We start from the raw sequence: 18,105 nt of genomic DNA, 5'->3' as shown, positions 1-18,105 counted from the left end.
CAAACAAAACGTTATATATAGCTACGCTCATTCAAGGCATGTTCAGGCAAAAATCAATAGAAAAGGTTTGCTCTGTGAGATAATTAAAGCACACAGGCAATTGGCGATTATCCAATTTTTATGTAGTTGGAACATGGCAATCTTATTTTGTTGATTTAGAATTTGCTAGACCGGAACCTTTGCCCCTTTCCAAAAATTATTTGTAGTTGCCATTTTATTTTATCTGATAATCTTTCGAGAAATCTGAATTAACATAGTAAACTCTATCAACCTCTCTGCACTGTGTTGTTTTCACATCTAGCTGCATACCGTTTTAGCTGTTTGCCAAAGCTCATGTCAGCACAACATACATCATAGAATACACAGAGGCAGTCTTTGAGTTAGCTCCTCTCACTCATTGACTTGCTTCTTCAGGCATTGGCTTGCTTGGTTATCATGATTTGGGATCAGACTACAGCATTTCGTAAGTGTTTATTATTTGCTAAGGATTTAACATTGGTGACTATGTATAGTGAAGAGTCACTGCTAGGCATCACATTTTGTAAGATGACCACCATTTCAACAACAAGATGCAACAACCATCTTATCTGAGATGGCGGTTCCTCGTGTGTGTGCTCTTGCATGTCTGCTACCAACAGCATTTTGGCATTCAGTGAAAGCCCTGGGATGATGGCGTAGGGGAAAGAAGGGTGTGCCAATTAGAGCTGTCTGCAGATATGCTGCTGCTCCCTCCATCTGGCCGAGATCTGCAAGGCACTCTGGGGCTGCAGCTGAGCATGGTGGCAGTGATTGCAGAGGGGTCTGTAAACCGTTGCTGCTGCATTCTCCCATCTGATATAGCATTTGCATCAACGTTATGATGCAACAGTCATTTTAGATGAAGAGATTCCTCGGTCTAAAAGCAACATTGATTCGGAGGGGAAGTACCTCTCCTAATATGGTCACAGTGTCACTGCCACGAGGCACGGCCATCTTGCATTAGGGCATCTCCACCTGACCTTCCTCTCAGCTGCCACTCACACATTTTGGCACACTCTCAAAGTACATTATGCTCCTTTTCATCAACAGTATGGCTTGTCTTTCTGGATTTTCCGCCACAGAACTGCTAAATGAAATTGGCAGGTGGACAACCCCCAATGCAGCCACACAGTGGCCAACAATTGGGGTGTGGTGGTCTGAAAACATGAGTAAGACTTCACCGCAGTGGGCAACTACACCAACACACTGCCTTGCGAGCCCTAATCACCCACCAGCTATAGTGTGGGTCCCCATTAAATGTCACAAGTTTGATTTCGCAAAGGCAATACATCTGGCTTAATGCTGAAAATCCAAGCCTGTTGGATTTGCCAGTGCTTGTATTTTATGTGCTATTTGATCAGACAGTACAGCATGGCTACTGAAGGCTTGCTGCTTACTTGTCATCGGGATGGTGGTCAAGCCTCTATGGAGGGTCCGTCCCTAACAATATATGCCCAGTAGACCAGAGGTCCTTTGAGAGGAAAAAGCTAGACAGAGATGAGTGATGAACATATGATTATAGAGTAGTAATGCTCAGCATGAAATAAAGACGTCTTTATTACTTAGGCATTCTTGTGGACATCCGCTGCCCTCAATGGGGGAGCACTGATTCATTCTTCTGTATAGTCATTATATTACAGGGACTTACTCCCCTGTAAGGATTTGTCCCATTAAAATAGCCACAGTGACCTCTCTGCAATGTTGGTTTTATTACCGCATAAGAGATATATTCCCAAACACCTAAGTTTTCCTTAAGTATTAACATAAAACGAAAACATAGATTTCGGCTTCGTTTAATATTAAAGATATCTTCAGATGTCAAACAACGTGACCACAAAATCAAGGCTGCAAGTAATACACCGTAAAACGGAATCCTTATATTGCACCTGTCTCGGCTCTTCTGACGCGTCAGAATGGATCGGAGCGCAAAAATGCGCAAACCCACTGTGTGTGGCTCTGACCTTGGTTTAATGAACATTTTCGCATAGATATCACCGTACTTTCCAGACAAAGCCTCAGATTGGCATTTTATTTAGGGAGCAGTTAGTATCTACAGAACAATGGCTCAGTGCCGCACTGAGCTGCTGCCCCCTCCCTGCGCGCGCGCACGCCTGCGCTGTGCTTTACGTGCGCTGCATGTTAGAATGTAAGCCGGAGCGGCGCGAGGAGGGCCCTGACTGAAGCACGAGACGCTGAGGTGACAGGGAGGCGTTGGCCAATGTCAGAGCGCCGCCGGGCTTTTCGTGTGTGGCTAGCCTTGTGTCACGAAGCTGTATGTGAACTGGTGACAAGCAGAGCGCTTCCTGTCAAGTCTCATCATAAGAACACAAAGGTGTAAGGACAGCAGCGATATTGGATATTATCCGATATCACACAGGAAAATGAACATCCCTTCTTCTGTCCATGTTGTGGCAGCATTTGCATCGTTTATTAAAGTGTAAAATATCTGCATGTATTTCGTTAAGTGTGAATTCATACAGTTTATTTAGACTCTGCAAACAATGCGATTTACTTACTCTTCTGCACAGTGGTTAAATGCTGCACCAGGTGGATGAGGTCAAGGTCGTGGGAGATGGTGTGGTGTTAGAGCCAGAGCTGCCGAGTTTGGAATTGGGGCGCTAGAGTCGAGTCCCGGAGTCGGCTCTACATCCTGTCATTCTAGGCAAATCAATTAATTTCCACGTACCTTTAAAAAAAAAAGAAGAAATATGTCCTTGTTTAATGTAACCGGCTGGTGCTCATGTAGAGGCTTCCAGCCGCTCTATAAACAAGAATTTTGCAATGCAATAGATCTTACAATTGCTGAATTTTGATCTATTGACATTGTAAAAGATAATGCCTTTTTATTTATGGCCATTGTCATTTACAATACCATAGGTCAAAGTTTGGAAAATGTAAGACCTATTGCATTACAGAGAGCACGGTGTCCCACTTCAGAAACACTGTGATCCATGTCAGCGTTTTCTTTTTTTTTACTTTAAACTTTAATTCCTCGCTCAGCTTTTACCCTGTAATGGTAAAGCGCGCTTACCTGTCTGTAAAAACGTAATAAAATACTTTGAAATTAAAAAAAAGTTAAACAAGTAAATAAATAAAGCTGAAAGAAAGCACGGTGACCCTGAAGTGGGCGCTGTGCTCAACTTAAACGTTTTAAACACAATAAGCGGCCGTCATTGTCCCAGGGTGCTGTGTAGGGGCAACCACTTTTAAAGTGAAAGCGCGCATAGTGCTCCATACAAGAAGCGCCCACCATTGTCCCAAGAAGTTCTGTGTGGGCGCGCTGCAAATACAAGAAGCAGCCAGCCATTGTCCCCATTATTCATTAACTAAAATAGTGCTCACCGACCTAAAAAGCGGATCGTGTAACACAAGTAAAAGGTCCAGTCGTTATAAGAGGTTACAAATGCAGACAAGGCAGTACGAAGGAGGGACTAACAAGCCTATTCACAAATGAAAAGCAAGGATTTAGGAAGGACAGTAACAGGAGCCAAATAAAAAGATGGGCGGGGAAATGGGCAGAGCTTGCATGCCATACCTCTGTATAGCATGCTTTGCAGCAGCACACGCGCTGCCCAGGCTCGACCTAAAAACTAAAAGGAAAGTAAGGGACTATGAAATGGGCTCCACATAAAACTGATAACTAAACAAAGAAGGGATGTGAGATCAGCAGATTCATGTCTGTGTTAAGAGCAATGGACGTGGGCAGCCAACTGGCACTAAACAAGTCAGGCCCATCCATCCAGTGAGTCTTTTTAGGAGAGGTTTGCGCTCCAACACGGCACAGGCTGAGAAGGTGTTTCAATGTTCAGTTTAGTGAGATGAATGTGAGATGAAAATTAATAAGCTTCTATAAAAGTTCTGAAAAAGTTACACTGACAGTTTATTAACTACTCAGGAAACTGGGGTAGTACTTAGGACAGGCAGGCTACCTTTGTACTTGTTGCACATGGACGTTGCTGAGATCCATGCCAGGTAGTAGATGTATTTGTCGTATTTGTCAGCATTGAGTAAGAGAGACGGCATAACATTTGCAGAAAAGTGTTTTTCCAGATTAAAGATGTCTGAAGTGGAATTGTAGAAATATGGAAGGTTTGGGATATCAGGATTGAGACAAAAAGGTAAATAATTCATGGGAAAGCATAGCTTTGTTGAAGGTCTGAGATGGTACAATGTCTTCCTAGAAACCACAACTTTGAAGAAAACAAAGTCACCTGAACAATCACTCTTTAGACGCGCCTCGTCAAAATTCTACTCTATTGCCCCAAGCATCAGACTATGCTGTCCCACAAATTAATCAAAAAAGAGTTGGAAAATTCTCATTTGCACTAGCCTGTCTACTACTATCCTTCACAGATGAACCAGGAACGAGGATCCCCAAAAACCTGACCAAGTGGTTGGTCATTCTCAGTAACCATGCCAGATTAGAGTATTCCTAAGGCTACATTTTGTACTTCTATGAGATCTGTAATTTTGTCAATAATTCAATCTTCTGATTCCAAAGCTATGTAAAGCAGTGTTACGCACAGGTATTGTCAGTGCTACACACAACCACAAAAATAAATAAATGAAGGATAACCTTGGCATAAACAAAGTGTGTATGAAAATTGGATCTTTGCATGGCTTGCTGGGGGTAGCAAGGCTCAGGCATGTCTTCTACGGACAAGAGTATGGTTTCAGACGTTAGTGAGGGTAAAAAGCAAAACTGGTGCCCCTTGAGAACTGCTTGATTACTTGTGCTTTTTCTTTTCTCCAGACAGCTGCTAGGCATCTGGCGGAAGTGCTCCTCCATTCTTCGAGTGAAGACTGCTACTGGAATCCCTTATCCGAACCACCTCCTGATCTTGAGAACAAAGAAGAACATTCTTTTATTAGTAGTACCCGCAGACAAAAACCACAACTTCATTCAGGAGAGAAGTAAGTTAAAAAAAAATATTTTTGATTATATAAATTAATTAAAAGTTGGCCTCATACACATAAAAACATATAATCCAGTTCAACACTCTTTCTGTCACTCATAGTTGTTTAGGAGCATGAATTGGGAGACGCAGTAAGAGTCAATGCTCGCTCTTTTTGGTGTGTCTTTGCTTTTACGGTTCCCTGGTTACTCAATACAATGCTGTTATATTGATGTAGCTCTGCCTGCTGCTGACTGCATATTATTATGGCAGGCTCACTGCACTGTGTTTGTTTATCTGGTTCTGCCCATCCTGTCAGTGCACTGGTAAGTGGTCTGAAATATTGTACAGCAGATAATTCCTTCAGTGTGGCTCCCCTTGTTGCAGTTGTGGTTGTTTGGACAACCTAACCCACCTATGTTGTTTATTCATTGTTACTGTATGTATTTATGTATCTATGTATGGTTTAGCATTTCTGATGCTCAAAGCTGGCTGGCTAGCAATGGACTACTATACAGAAGGCAAGCCCTAGAGGGAGGTAGTAGTTAATTCAAGGGCAAGAAGTCCGCATATCTGAGGTTATTTTCCTTTAAGAGGTGAGTGTTCAGTTTCTTCCTGAATTTTGTCTGAGGGTTTGTGCAGTTCTGATGTCACTAGGAATGCTGTTCCAGATCTGGGAAGCAGAGGCTGGAAGGCTTATGTGTGCCTTCCTGCAGAGTTTATTCTCTAATTTGGTGACGTTAGAGTTCTTTGTTTGGTGTTGTCTTGTAAAGATTGTAATTTTGTTAGCTAGGCATACAGGGGTCTTGTTGTAGAGTGCCTTTTAAGTTATGGGGCTGTCCAGAAGATGGTCAAAGCTTGCCCGTTAGCACAAGGGTTGATGTGGTCGATTTCATCAGCCCATTTATGAGCCACTAAGGATGACTTTCAGCTGAGTGAAGGTGGTCTCTGGGATGCTGCTGAGGAGAGAGTTGCCCCCATCTACGTGGAAGAGGACTAAGACTTGGACTGTCATTCTGAGGTTTTCTCTTGGCAGAACAGGTTTCACTTTTTCCAGGAGAGAGAGTTGTTAACAGACTGTTTTGTTCTTCCTTACAATGCTTTCGAGGAGTGAGACTTGAGATGAGGTTGAATCCGTGGCATGTGGCCTGTTCTGTCAATTGGGGTTTGAAATTTGTATAAGTTGAAGAACCTTTCTCAATCAGAGAATATTTTGCACTGTTGGCAAACAAGAGGAATTTTGAGTCTTTGAGTCTCTGTATAGTATTGGTAGGGGATATAGAGTACAGTATTGCCGCATTCTCATGGTTCTTGATGTTGTTGACTGCACGGATAGTTCCAAGGGTGCCATATAAAGCAGAAAATGATGGGTGAGAGGACAGAGTCAAGGGGGACACCTCAGGTGACATGGAGAGTCTGGTATCTGGTTGTTCCTATCCGGCCAAATTGTTTTTTTGGTTGGTGAGGTAGGATGTAAACCATTGCAGGAGTGTGCCAGTGAATCCCTTGCAAATTTTCAGTGTATGGATCAATGCTAGGTGGTCGACAGTGCTGACATCTTTTGAGTGGTCATGCAGGACCAGGAGGAAAGGTTTGTTTTTGTTGTTGAGAAAGAGGAGGTCGTCGAATACTTGACGCATTACTGTTTCAGTAATGCACCCTGGTTTGAACTCCGATTGATAATCTTGACACTGGGATAAGGTTCTGGCTTAAATGCGCAAAACCATAGAAATTCACCAATATGATTACCAATGTACAAAACGCATGACATAACTCGCACCACCCCCCATGCTCAAAACACCAATTTGCCTCCCGGACAGAAACATGGAAAAGAACCATCAAGAGAACATGGGAAGTGATGTGAGTTATGCGGTGTGCGTTGGTAACCATAATTGGTGAATTTTAGTGGTTTTGTGGTCGAGCCACAATCATTGCTCGGTTTTTCACAGTTTTTTCTGAGAATTTCATTGATTTTTTAAAACTTTTTTCAGCAAAAAATAATACATATATATGATATTAATTTTTACTGAACATGTTGATGCATGCGTGTGACAGGGTTATAAGTAGTTGAGATATGTGGAGTAGGCCTAGTGATATCTAGCACGCCTGTTTCAACTTAACCGAAAGCATTGGTGCACTAAATGGCTCGTAAACTCACTGTCACTGCCAGAAATGTGTCGTTTCTCTAGTTTTTGTCTACATACGAAAAGTATCCAGAGAAATGAAAGACGTATTAATCCTTTGCTAAGTCACCTGTTTATCCTGCCCAAAAATATATTTGTCAAGCCTGAAGTGGAAAAGCGTCTAATTTAAGGGTGGAATTAGCAGCCATTAATTGTGGGCTCCTGAAAGCAGGTATTATGTAGCCATCAATCATGCATGCGGTGCGTCAGGTTACTTAGTCGTGGATCTCTCAGACGAGGGTCATGGTGAATTCTTGGCTGTCACTTGTCCATTCTGTTTTCTTTCTAGCTTATACTGCCCTCAAGACAACATTGAAGAGGCGCTTCTCCTCCTTTTGATCAGTGAATCCATGGTAAGCTGAACCAACGCGGCTGCACATTGTATGATGGGATCTGGTAAACCCGATGAAGCTGTCCGCCATTTTACAGAGGCTGGTAGCTGACTGCAAAGTATGAGTGTGCAGCCATGATATGCAGTCCTTTATTAATGTCAAATGTGTGTTTCCTTACAAAGTACTGCTGAAAGTAGCGTCCAAAGGGGATAGCTCCGTTTGGAGTCCAAGTGTATTTTCTGTCTTATTGTTGATATAGAGAGGGCCACTATAATTTTGCTAAAATAAGCATACTCTGTGTAAGAAGCCAATATTTAAAGAGATTTTTTTAAAAAGTGCAAGAAGTACAGGGGAATGAATATGCAGAGATGTGAAGCAATGCCCTTTCTCATATTTCGTATCGTTTGTCTTTTCAAATGGACTTCCTTTACTAAAACCCTGCCGCAGCGCTGTCTGTGCACTAACAGTGCAGAACTGGCGTGAACTCAGCTGGAAAAACAGCCCCATCTGCATTTCAAAGTAGTGGAGCCATTTATAATATATCTTCGGTAAGAAAAGGATGACGGAGCAGTCCTGAAGCAAAGGACATCCGAGGCAAGGACTTCGCGCAGACCTTTAGACGGACTTTTCAGGAGGGCTGCTGTCAGTTTTTCCAAGTATAGGATGTCCGTCTGTTTTTGTAGCCGTTGATTGCGTTAATTAATTTATAGTTCGTAAATGTCACGTTCCGATGCGAGTATGCATGAATGTAGTATAAGAAGATGCATAGGTTTTATTCAGAAAAATGCACAGAACTCCACAAATGAATATGAATTTAACAATACATAGGTAGCTACGTTAAAGTATCCAGTAAGTTTCGGGGTGAGTCCGACTAAAACGGCTCTATTGTAAAATAATGTTACGTTTCCAAACGTGTAATAAAACTCAATGTGTAGCAATTTTAGTACAAAATATGTGTTTTTTCACTTTAAGGTATACAGAGCACCAACACATGCAAGCAGAAAAACACAGGTATATGCTCACATACATAAGAATACATGTACACACAATACACACATATACCCATACACACTGCATGCACACATAAGCAAATAAACAGAACAACAGACATGTAAGCGTACATGAGAGCAAAACACCTGCACTTATCTCAGGCACAGACATTAAGAAAAACAATTATAGATCACTTCGTGTACCTCGTCCCACACGTAGAGACATAGACACGGATAAAAACAAAGGTACAAAGATATAGAGCTGCGTGTGCCACTTCAAATGGACCCGGCCAGCCTGCCCATGGGTAGCAGCAACGCGCATCAACAACCGCTCACTCCTATGCCTGGCTGTTGTCTCCTTTAGGGTGCATCTGCACATAAAAGGCCACAATCACTCACTATCATTCCCACGAGATGATGGCGGAAAGCCAAACAAGCATTGGCAAAACCAATCATAATGACCTTTCACATAGCTACAGTGCCTCAAGTAGATTACTAGATGTGATTCTTGAGTCAGAAGCAACAGCTTGGAGTATTTAACAAGGCTGCAGTCTTTCAAAACTTGACTATCTGTCTCTCTAAAACCAGAAGCAACTGCTTAACTCTATAACAAAGCAGCAATAACTCAAGTGGCTACTAAATGTCTTGAGTAAGATGCAACTGCTTCAAATGTTCTTCAAAAAAGTTGAGGCGGTGTGACTTAAACTTAAAATGTGTATATCAACTTTTGCTAATCAAATACATTTTGATTGATTTCTATAAGATAAGTAAATATGCCAATAGAGGTACATGCTGATGAATCAATATTGTAACTTTCAATGAGTGTCTGTGGAACAATTGAGAAGACAACCTAATATATATATATATATATATATCCTTCCAACTGCCTGTGAACAGCTGCCGCTCACCAAAGCAGCGGGCGCGTCATCGAATCGGACCTCGCAGACTCGGTCCGTAATGTAAACAGCAAACTCCTTACAGCTAAGGAAATGACGACGCCGTGTCTCGTTAATTAATTCCAGATTATTTAATCGGCAAAGTTGGACGCATTTCGCCTGTACCAGCAGGCTTGTTCACCAACAATGTTTTGCCAGTAATCCACCATTTTAAATTGTGCACATGATTACTTTCATGTGAAAAAACTATAGATTTAGTGTATCAGAAGACAGACTCGTAGTTTTTTAACTAAACTACTACAGAGGCAATCGATATTTGCAATTCTAAAGGCACATAAATAATGCATCGTTATATTCTATCGCAACAGTGTAGTCTACACCACTCCACTTCATGCTATTCCACTCTACTACACTGCACTATACGCCACTCCACTCTACGCTTTTCCACTGTATGTCACGCCAGCCTATGCCACTATACAGTGCGCACCTCCACTCCATTCCACTGTATGCAACTCCCCTCTACGTCCATCCCCTGTACACTATTTCACTGTATGATACTACACTGTACGCCACTCCATTTTACAACACTCCACTCCACCACACTCAACTCTACACTTTTGTATCGTACGCCGCTCCACTGTATGCCACTACACTCTATGCTATGCCATTCCACTTTATGCCACTCACCTTTATGCCACCCCACTTTACGCCACTCCACTTTACGCCACACCAGTGTATGCCACTCTGTTATATGCTATTCCAGCATACACCACTCCACGGCACTCTAGTGTATTCCACTCCACTGTATGGCACTCTAGTCTACCCCATTCCTTTCTACTCTATTTCCACTGTATGCCTCTCCACTCCTCACTAATCCACTCTACTACACTCCACTCTATGCTTTTTCACTGTATGCCACTCTCCTCTACGTCAATCCACTGTACGCTATTTCACTGTATGACACTACACTGTATGCTACTACACTGTACGCCACTCTAGTTTACAACACTCCACTCCACCACACTCAACTCTACACTTTTGTATTGTATCCCACTCAACTGTATGCCACTCCACTCTATGCTATTCCACTTTACGCCACTCCATTTTACGCCACACCAGTGTATGTCACCCCACTATAGGCTATTCCAGTGTACACCACTCCACTCTCTGGCACTCTAGTGTACGCCACTCCAGTCTACCCCCCTCTTCACTACTGTAGTCCACTGCATGCCTCTCCGCTCTACTCCACTCCACTGTACGTCGCTATAGTCAGTGCTATTCCGCTCTACTCCACTCTACTCTATGCCACTAAACTCTATGGTGTTCCACTCTATAACACTGCACTCTACACCACTCCACTGTTCACCACTCCACACTATTAGACTGTATGCCAGTACATTTTACCTCACTGCAGTGTACCCCACTTCACTCGTCACTATTCCATTCTACACTACTGGGCACCACTCCACTGTTCAACACTGTATTCTACACCACTCCACTGTGTGGCACTTAATTCTACGCTACTCCACTATACACTTAATACGCTATTCATCACTCCACTCTAAACTGTTGCACTGTATGCCACTCCACTGCACACCACTACACTGAACGCTATTCCACTCTACAACACTCCACTGTATGCTGCTCTACTCTACGGCACTCCACTCTATGCCCCTCCACTCTATGCCACTCCACTCTACTCTATTAGACTGTAAGCAACTACTCTACCCTACTTCACTGTAACTCACTACACTCCACATACCATTCTATGCCACTCCAGTCTGCCACTTCACTGTGCGGCACTCCACTCTACCCCACTCCACTGTACGATATTCCACTGTACTGAACTCTACTGTATGCCACTTCATTCTATGCTGTTTCACATTATGCCACTGCAGCCTATGCCATTCCACTACATGACACACTACTGCATCCTATTCCACTGTATGCCACTTCACTATACTCCACTCTAAGCCACTCCACTCTAAGCCACTCCACTGTACACCATTCCTCTCTACACCATTAGACTCTATGCTATTCCACTCTATGCCACTCCAGTCTACACTACTCCAGTCTGCACTACTGCACTGCGTACCACTACAACCTATGCTATTCCAATATATGGTATTCCACTGAACGGAACTCAAGTGTACTCTACTTCACTCAAATCTTTTACATTGTATGCTAAGTATCCTATTCCACTGTACATCACTTGACTGTACAGACCCTGCAGTGTACACCACTACACTCTACACTATACCACTGTACATCCCTACATTTTACCTTACTCAGCTCTTATTCTATACCTCTCCATTCTATACCAACCCACTGTATGCCACTCTACACCACTCCATTCTATTCCACTGTACAGCACTAGTTTTTACCACACTACACTCTGAAACTGTCCTCCACCATACTGTACCAGACCCCACTTAACACTACAGTTTGAAACACATTTTTATTAGAAAATAAAAAACAGTGAAACTTAATGAAAAAACCAAAGCTTACAGCTAAGTTATAGTTAAGGAAACAGTTTTCATTCATTATTGGCCCCAGGTACCACATACCCCACCCATATACTGTGTCAGGTGGAACACTCCCTCTGGACACAGTAGTTTCCCTGCCCGCACGGGCAGGGACACTTGTGTTTGCTCCCGCCTGACAGTAGTATTTTTTAATCTCCCTCATCGCAGGAGGATACACAAAGTATTCTCCTAGCTGTCCGTAGCTTTAAAACGACTCCCACCAGCTTTGAGCAGACTTTTGATCTGTTTCCCTGCCTGCACTGATGTGGGCAGGGAAACATATCAAGATATTGCTCCCACCCAGGAGGAGCAGCATAAGTAACTGCTCCCTGTGGTGTGGGAGCATTGCCAGCTCCCACAGAATGCAGTGAGCTGGCTAGGGCCCTGTGGCTCCCGTGCGGCCCCCAACATTGAACATAGGGCACCCCAGGGTTTCCTTGGTAAAAAACAGCTTGGGAGGCCCCCCTTCCCTTTAATAAAGGCTCTGGGGGATGTGGTCCCCAGGGCCTCAAGAGGCCACCCTCCCATGTTTTCTTTGTATCTAGCCCCACAGGGGGCCCCAGGACCCAAAGGCCAACCATATGCTGCACACGGCAAAGGCTGTGTGGAGCATGGGGATGGTTGCCTGATGAGGATTTGGCCACAGGTCCTGGCTCCACACCAGGCCCTGCGGCCAATCCCGGGCCACGAATGGGCAAAGGCCATGCACGGCGAGTGGTTGGCTTTGTGTGGTAAGAAAATATAGTTAGGGGACTATGTCAGTGAACTAAAAAAACAAGAAACATAGAAATTAATCATTTGAGATGTCATCAGTGATATAAACGATGTCATAGAGCATGTCACGAGGGTTGTAACATGTGTGGTCATAGCAGTGCATGGTGGGGGCGCAAATTATAGTTAGCCCTGCTAATAATATCCGGTGAATTTCTGTGGTTCTTTGAGTTCAAAACATTGTAACTGACTTATTCACCTTACTATTACATTACGTTAGCCTTTGTTTGTTTCAGTGAAAATATATACACACCATTCTGCTCCTGCACAATTGCACATTTGCAATAGCCTACAGACCCAATATGTCTTTTATTTAAATAATAAATAAATAACCTTTTACTTTATTCATTGTATTTTACTTTATCAAGGGTCCATCAGCTCCTCTAACACTGTTGCCAGGCCACTCCCTTCCCTTTATATGTTCGCATCAAAGCATATTTCCTCATTCTTTAATAACAAACAATCTAAAATCATTTGTTTTAAATTTAAAATGAGAACATTCATTGTTGTTTCCAAACAATTCAACAAAGTTCCTCTGGACACATAGTAACCACAGATAACTGTGTCAGGTTAGGTGATTTATTACAAAGCCAAAAATAACTGAACGTAAAGACACCTCAGGACGAGAGTATAAAAGTACATCGGAATTAGCAAGAAGACAGTTCTGCGTATCCAATTGCGGCGATGTAACATAAGCAAAACAATTAATTCAAGAAATAGGATGCAGAGGATCAGAAAGCATGAGTCCAAATTTTCCTGCATAGAGAGTTGATGAGTATAAAGCATTAATATTTCCCTACAGTAACACTAACATGACATCTCTACTTAAGCATCTTCATGAAAAGGAATAAAAAGTTGTCAGGATGTGGAATCTTCCTAAGAAGTCTCTCCACTCAATCAATCAATCAATCAAAGCATTTGTATAGCGCGCTACTCATCCGGACGGTCTCAAGGCGCTTGGGGGAGGGGGGTCCTCTACTGCTCGAACAGCCAGGTCTTGAGTTGCTTCCTGAAGCAGAGGTGGTCTTGGGTCAGGCAGAGGTGGATGGGGAGGGAGTTCCACGTCTTGGCAGCGAGGTAGGAGAAGGATCTTCCTCCTGTTGTGGCTCTTCGGATGCGGGGAACGGCGGCGAGGGTGTGGCTGGTCGATCGTAGCTGGCGGGTGGGAGTGTAGAAGGTCAGGCGGTCGTTGAGGTGTCTGGGGCCTTGGTTGTGGAGAGCTTTGTGTGCGTGGGGGAGGAGTCGGAACGTGATTCTCTTGTTGACGGGGAGCCTGTGCAGGTCTTTCAGGTGTCCGGCGATGTGGCTGTGTCGGGGGATGTCCATGATGAGTCGTGCTGAGGCGTTCTGAATGCGCTGGAGTCTTTTCTGGAGTCTGGCTGTGGTTCCGGCGTAGAGGGAGTTGCCGTAGTCCAGTCGGCTGGTGACAAGGGCCTGGGTGACCGTCTTCCTGGTTCCGGTGGGGATCCACTGGAAAATCTTGCGTAGCATGCGTAGGATGTTGAAGCATGACGAGGAGACGGCGTTGACTTGTCTGGTCATCGAGAGGGAGGAGTCCAGGATGAAGCCCAGGTTGCGTGCGTGGTCCGTCGGTTTGGGTGCGCTGCCCAGGGCAGGGGGCCACCAGGAGTCGTCCCAGGCGGAGGGTGATGATCCCAGGATGAGGACTTCTGTCTTATCTGAGTTCAGTTTCAGGCAGCTGTTCATCATCCACTCGGCTGCGTCTTTCATCCCTTCGTGTAGGTTGGTTCTGGCGGTTGCGGGGTCGTTGGTGAGGGAGAGGATCAGCTGGGTGTCGTCGGCGTAGGAGAGGATGTTGAGGTTGTGTTGGCGTGCGATGGCCACGAGGGGGCTCATGTAGATGTTGAACAGCGTGGGGCTGAGTGATGAACCTTGTGGTACGCCGCAGATGACTTCGGTGGCCTCGGATCTGAACGGGGGAGGCGGACTCTCTGTGTTCTTCTGGCGAGGAAGGAGATGATCCACTCCAGTGCCTTCTCCTGGATTCTGATGTTGTTCAGGCGCTGCACTAGGGTGCGGTGGCAGACAGTGTTGAACGCTGCGGAGAGGTCCAGGAGGATGAGGGCCGCTGTTTCCCCGTTGTCGAGCAGGGCTCGGATGTCGTCGGTGGCTGCGATGAGGGCGGTCTCGGTGCTGTGGTTGGCCCGGAAGCCGGACTGTGAGTGGTCGAGGGATCCATTCGTCTCGAGGAAGGCGGCCAGCTGTCTGTTGACAGTCTTCTCGATGACTTTCAATGCAGCATGAAGCTACCAAGAGGGAGCTTGTTCTAAGATGCTCTCTCTCCGAAGGCAGAGGAAGAAGTGGGCACTTTCCCTACTCCCAACATTACATTATTACAGGTATTCTTCCTAAGATTCCTTGCAGGTGATGCCATCTGCTCTGGGTACAATCCTAAAGGTCGTTTTCCATGGGACAACAGTGTTCTTTTGCTGTCAACAGTTTGTCCTTGGTTCCCAGGCCTTCTCCTGTGCGAAGTGCAACGACCTTCCTTTATGATTCAAATCACACAATGTAACTTTTTCTCTCCTTGCCTGACTAATAAAACAAAGACATTATTGTAGCTAACAAGAGCGTTTTTTTCACCTGCAACACAAAACATGACAAAGAACAAATTCCACAGCACACATGAAATTCAGCATGTTAATTCTATAGCCAGAGTTTCCAGGGACCTGAATTTAAGGCTTACAAAATTCAGCTAACATAAGACACCAGATTATGAGCTTCTCATATTTGCATAGGAAAAATAAAGCATTCTATTAATGCATTTACCTACATGTAAAATGATATGATTAATAAACACATTTAATACATGAATAATTGTCAGTTGCACAACACGAGTTCTTCACACTAATGTCTTCTGCTAGTTACATTCACTTTCTACATTATTTCTCCATGTTACGTTCAATGGTCTAAACACATCACTTTTTATGTTAATACATTTCACAATTCTAACACTTCATGTTAATACAACCAAATATTATATGGGGTGCGCTCTACACGTGTGATTATAATGCACCCCTACAAATAAAATGTGATTTACGCTACCTCAGCAGCCATCTTTGAATGCTTTTCACTTTTATGGAACTATTCAAAGATCACCCTCTGTGTGCGTGAATGTGTGCATGTTCCAAAACGTGTTCACATGGATGGGGATCATTTTTAGGTCTCGCCTATTATATCCCGCAGGGATAAATAAGCAAGATTATAGTAAGCGGAAAAGAAAAGTCTACCTAGCCTGCGGATCGCGTACAGTTCATGTGAGCTATGCGCGTGCACGGAGCCAGCCACATCACACACCACAATTTGTCTGTGCCTCGGCATCAGACTTCAAAGGCTGCCGCTCCCCCGCCCCCCCGCGTGCACATCGCACACCACCATTTGTCTGAGCCTTGGCATCAGACTTCAAAGGAATGCGCTCCCGCGCCCCCCTGCCACAGCAATGCCGAGAGCTTAGTTTTTTTGGCATCCATTTCGCGGGGAAGCCGTGTTTTGTTCGGCGTTCTCTGCACCTTTCTCGGTTTTTTTTCTGGACGAAAGTGAAAGCCTACTGTGCTTGTTTACAGTAGCCTTGCTCCTCAAATGCTGTTGCGGTGTTGCCATCTCTCTAGAGACGCTCAGTTTGAAAACACTCGACTTGCTAGCTGCAATGCTACATCCGCTATGCTTTGCCTCTAGACACGTTGATACCTCGCAGACTGTGCTGACTGTGCCCCTCCTGATTCTGAAACTGACCAACGCAGTCACGACGCAGTCTCTTCTCTCTGTCTTATGATGTCTGCCCTGCCACAATATACTTCGGACCCTCACCCTCACACCTCCTCACCCTCACACACCCTCACACCCTCTCACCCTCACACACCCTCACTCACCCTCACGCCCTCACCCTCACCCACACTCACACACCCTCACTCACTCTCACACCCTCACCCTCACTCCCTCACCCCCTCACAACCCTCTCACCCTCACCCTCACATACCCTCTCACCCTCACACACCCTCACACACTCTCACTCACCCTCACACCCCCTCACACCCCCTCACCCCTCACCCTCACACCCCCTCACCGCCTCTCAACTTCAATCACCCTCACTCACCCTCACACCCCCTCACCCTCACACCCCCTCACCCTCACACCCCCTCACTCTCACACCCCCTCACCCTTACACCCCCTCACCCTCACTCACCCTCACACACCCTCACCAGCATAGCATAACAAAACATAGCATAGCGTAACAAAACAAAGCTTAGGACAGCAAAACAAAAGATAGCATAACAAAACATAGCATAGCAAAACACAACAAAGCATAGTATTTCATAACAAAACACAACAAAACATAGCATAACAAAACAAGGCATAGAATAACATAACAAAGCATAGCAAAACAAAACATGGCATAGTAGAACAAAACATAGCATAGCATAACAAAACACAACAAAACATAGCAGAACAAACATAGCATAACATAAAACATAGCATAGCATAACAAAACACAACAAAACATAGCATAGCATAACAAAACAAAGCATAGCATAACAAAACAAAGCATAGGATAGCAAAACAAAACAGCGTAGCATAACAAAACATAGCATAACATAACAAAACATAGCATAACAAAACACAACACATAGCATAACAAAACATAGCAAAACACAACAAAACATAGCATAGCTTAACAAAACACAACAAAACATAGCATAGCAAAACAAAACATATAATAGGTCAGCAAAACATAGCATACCAAACACAACAAAACACAGCATAGCAGAGCATAAGAAAACATAGCATAGCAAAACAAAGCATAGCATAAGAAAACACAACAAAACTTATCATAGCATAACAAAACATAGCATAGCATAACAAAACATAGCATAGCATAACAAAACACAGCATAGCATAACATAACAAATCAAAGCATAGGATAGTAAAACATAGCATAGCATAACATAACAAAACAAAACATAGGATAGCAAAACAAAACATAGCATAGCATACAGCATCACTCCGCACCACCACAGCATCACTCAGGGGTACCACAACATCACAATGTGCTCCACAGCATCACTGAACGCTCCAGCATCACTCGTTCGCCATCACAACATCACTCAGCGCCACCACAGCATCAATCTGTGCAACTATTCAACAACAACTGGTTCAAATATGCTCTCTCAATGTTTCAAGCTTTATTACAAATGTAACAACAAGATGTTAATATTTCACTTCTGTTCTTGGATTTTTGTCACAATAAAATACACTGAACATAATCTTCACAAAAGTTATTTACAAAACTTTAAGCTATTGCCATTATAAATTACAATAACTTGTATTTAAGTATTAATTATTGAAAAAAAAATAAAAGCCACTGTTATTTGTAATATCAATACATGTAAGTCATGTAAATACAACACATATTGCATTACAAATGCTATAGGTGTCACATTTGCGAAAATTATAACTATTGGCATTGTACATGACAAA

The 18,105-nt window shown here is 43.8% G+C and overlaps 1 protein-coding gene across 1 annotated transcript in view; it reads left to right on the top strand.

Annotated features, from left to right (window-relative positions):
* TTC7A (tetratricopeptide repeat domain 7A) overlaps positions 1-18,105 on the top strand; it is a 1,530,821-nt gene that overhangs the window by 518,030 nt on the left and 994,686 nt on the right. The window contains exons 7-8 of the mRNA XM_078649658.1: positions 4,772-4,932; positions 7,386-7,449. Coding sequence (XP_078505784.1) covers positions 4,772-4,932; positions 7,386-7,449 — 225 coding nt within the window. The remainder of the gene's footprint in view (positions 1-4,771; positions 4,933-7,385; positions 7,450-18,105) is intronic.

The sequence above is a fragment of the Lissotriton helveticus genome, chromosome 6, assembly GCF_964261635.1.
Source record: "Lissotriton helveticus chromosome 6, aLisHel1.1, whole genome shotgun sequence".
Taxonomy (NCBI): Eukaryota; Metazoa; Chordata; class Amphibia; order Caudata; family Salamandridae; genus Lissotriton; species Lissotriton helveticus.
This window is presented reverse-complemented; position numbering and strand designations above follow the sequence as displayed.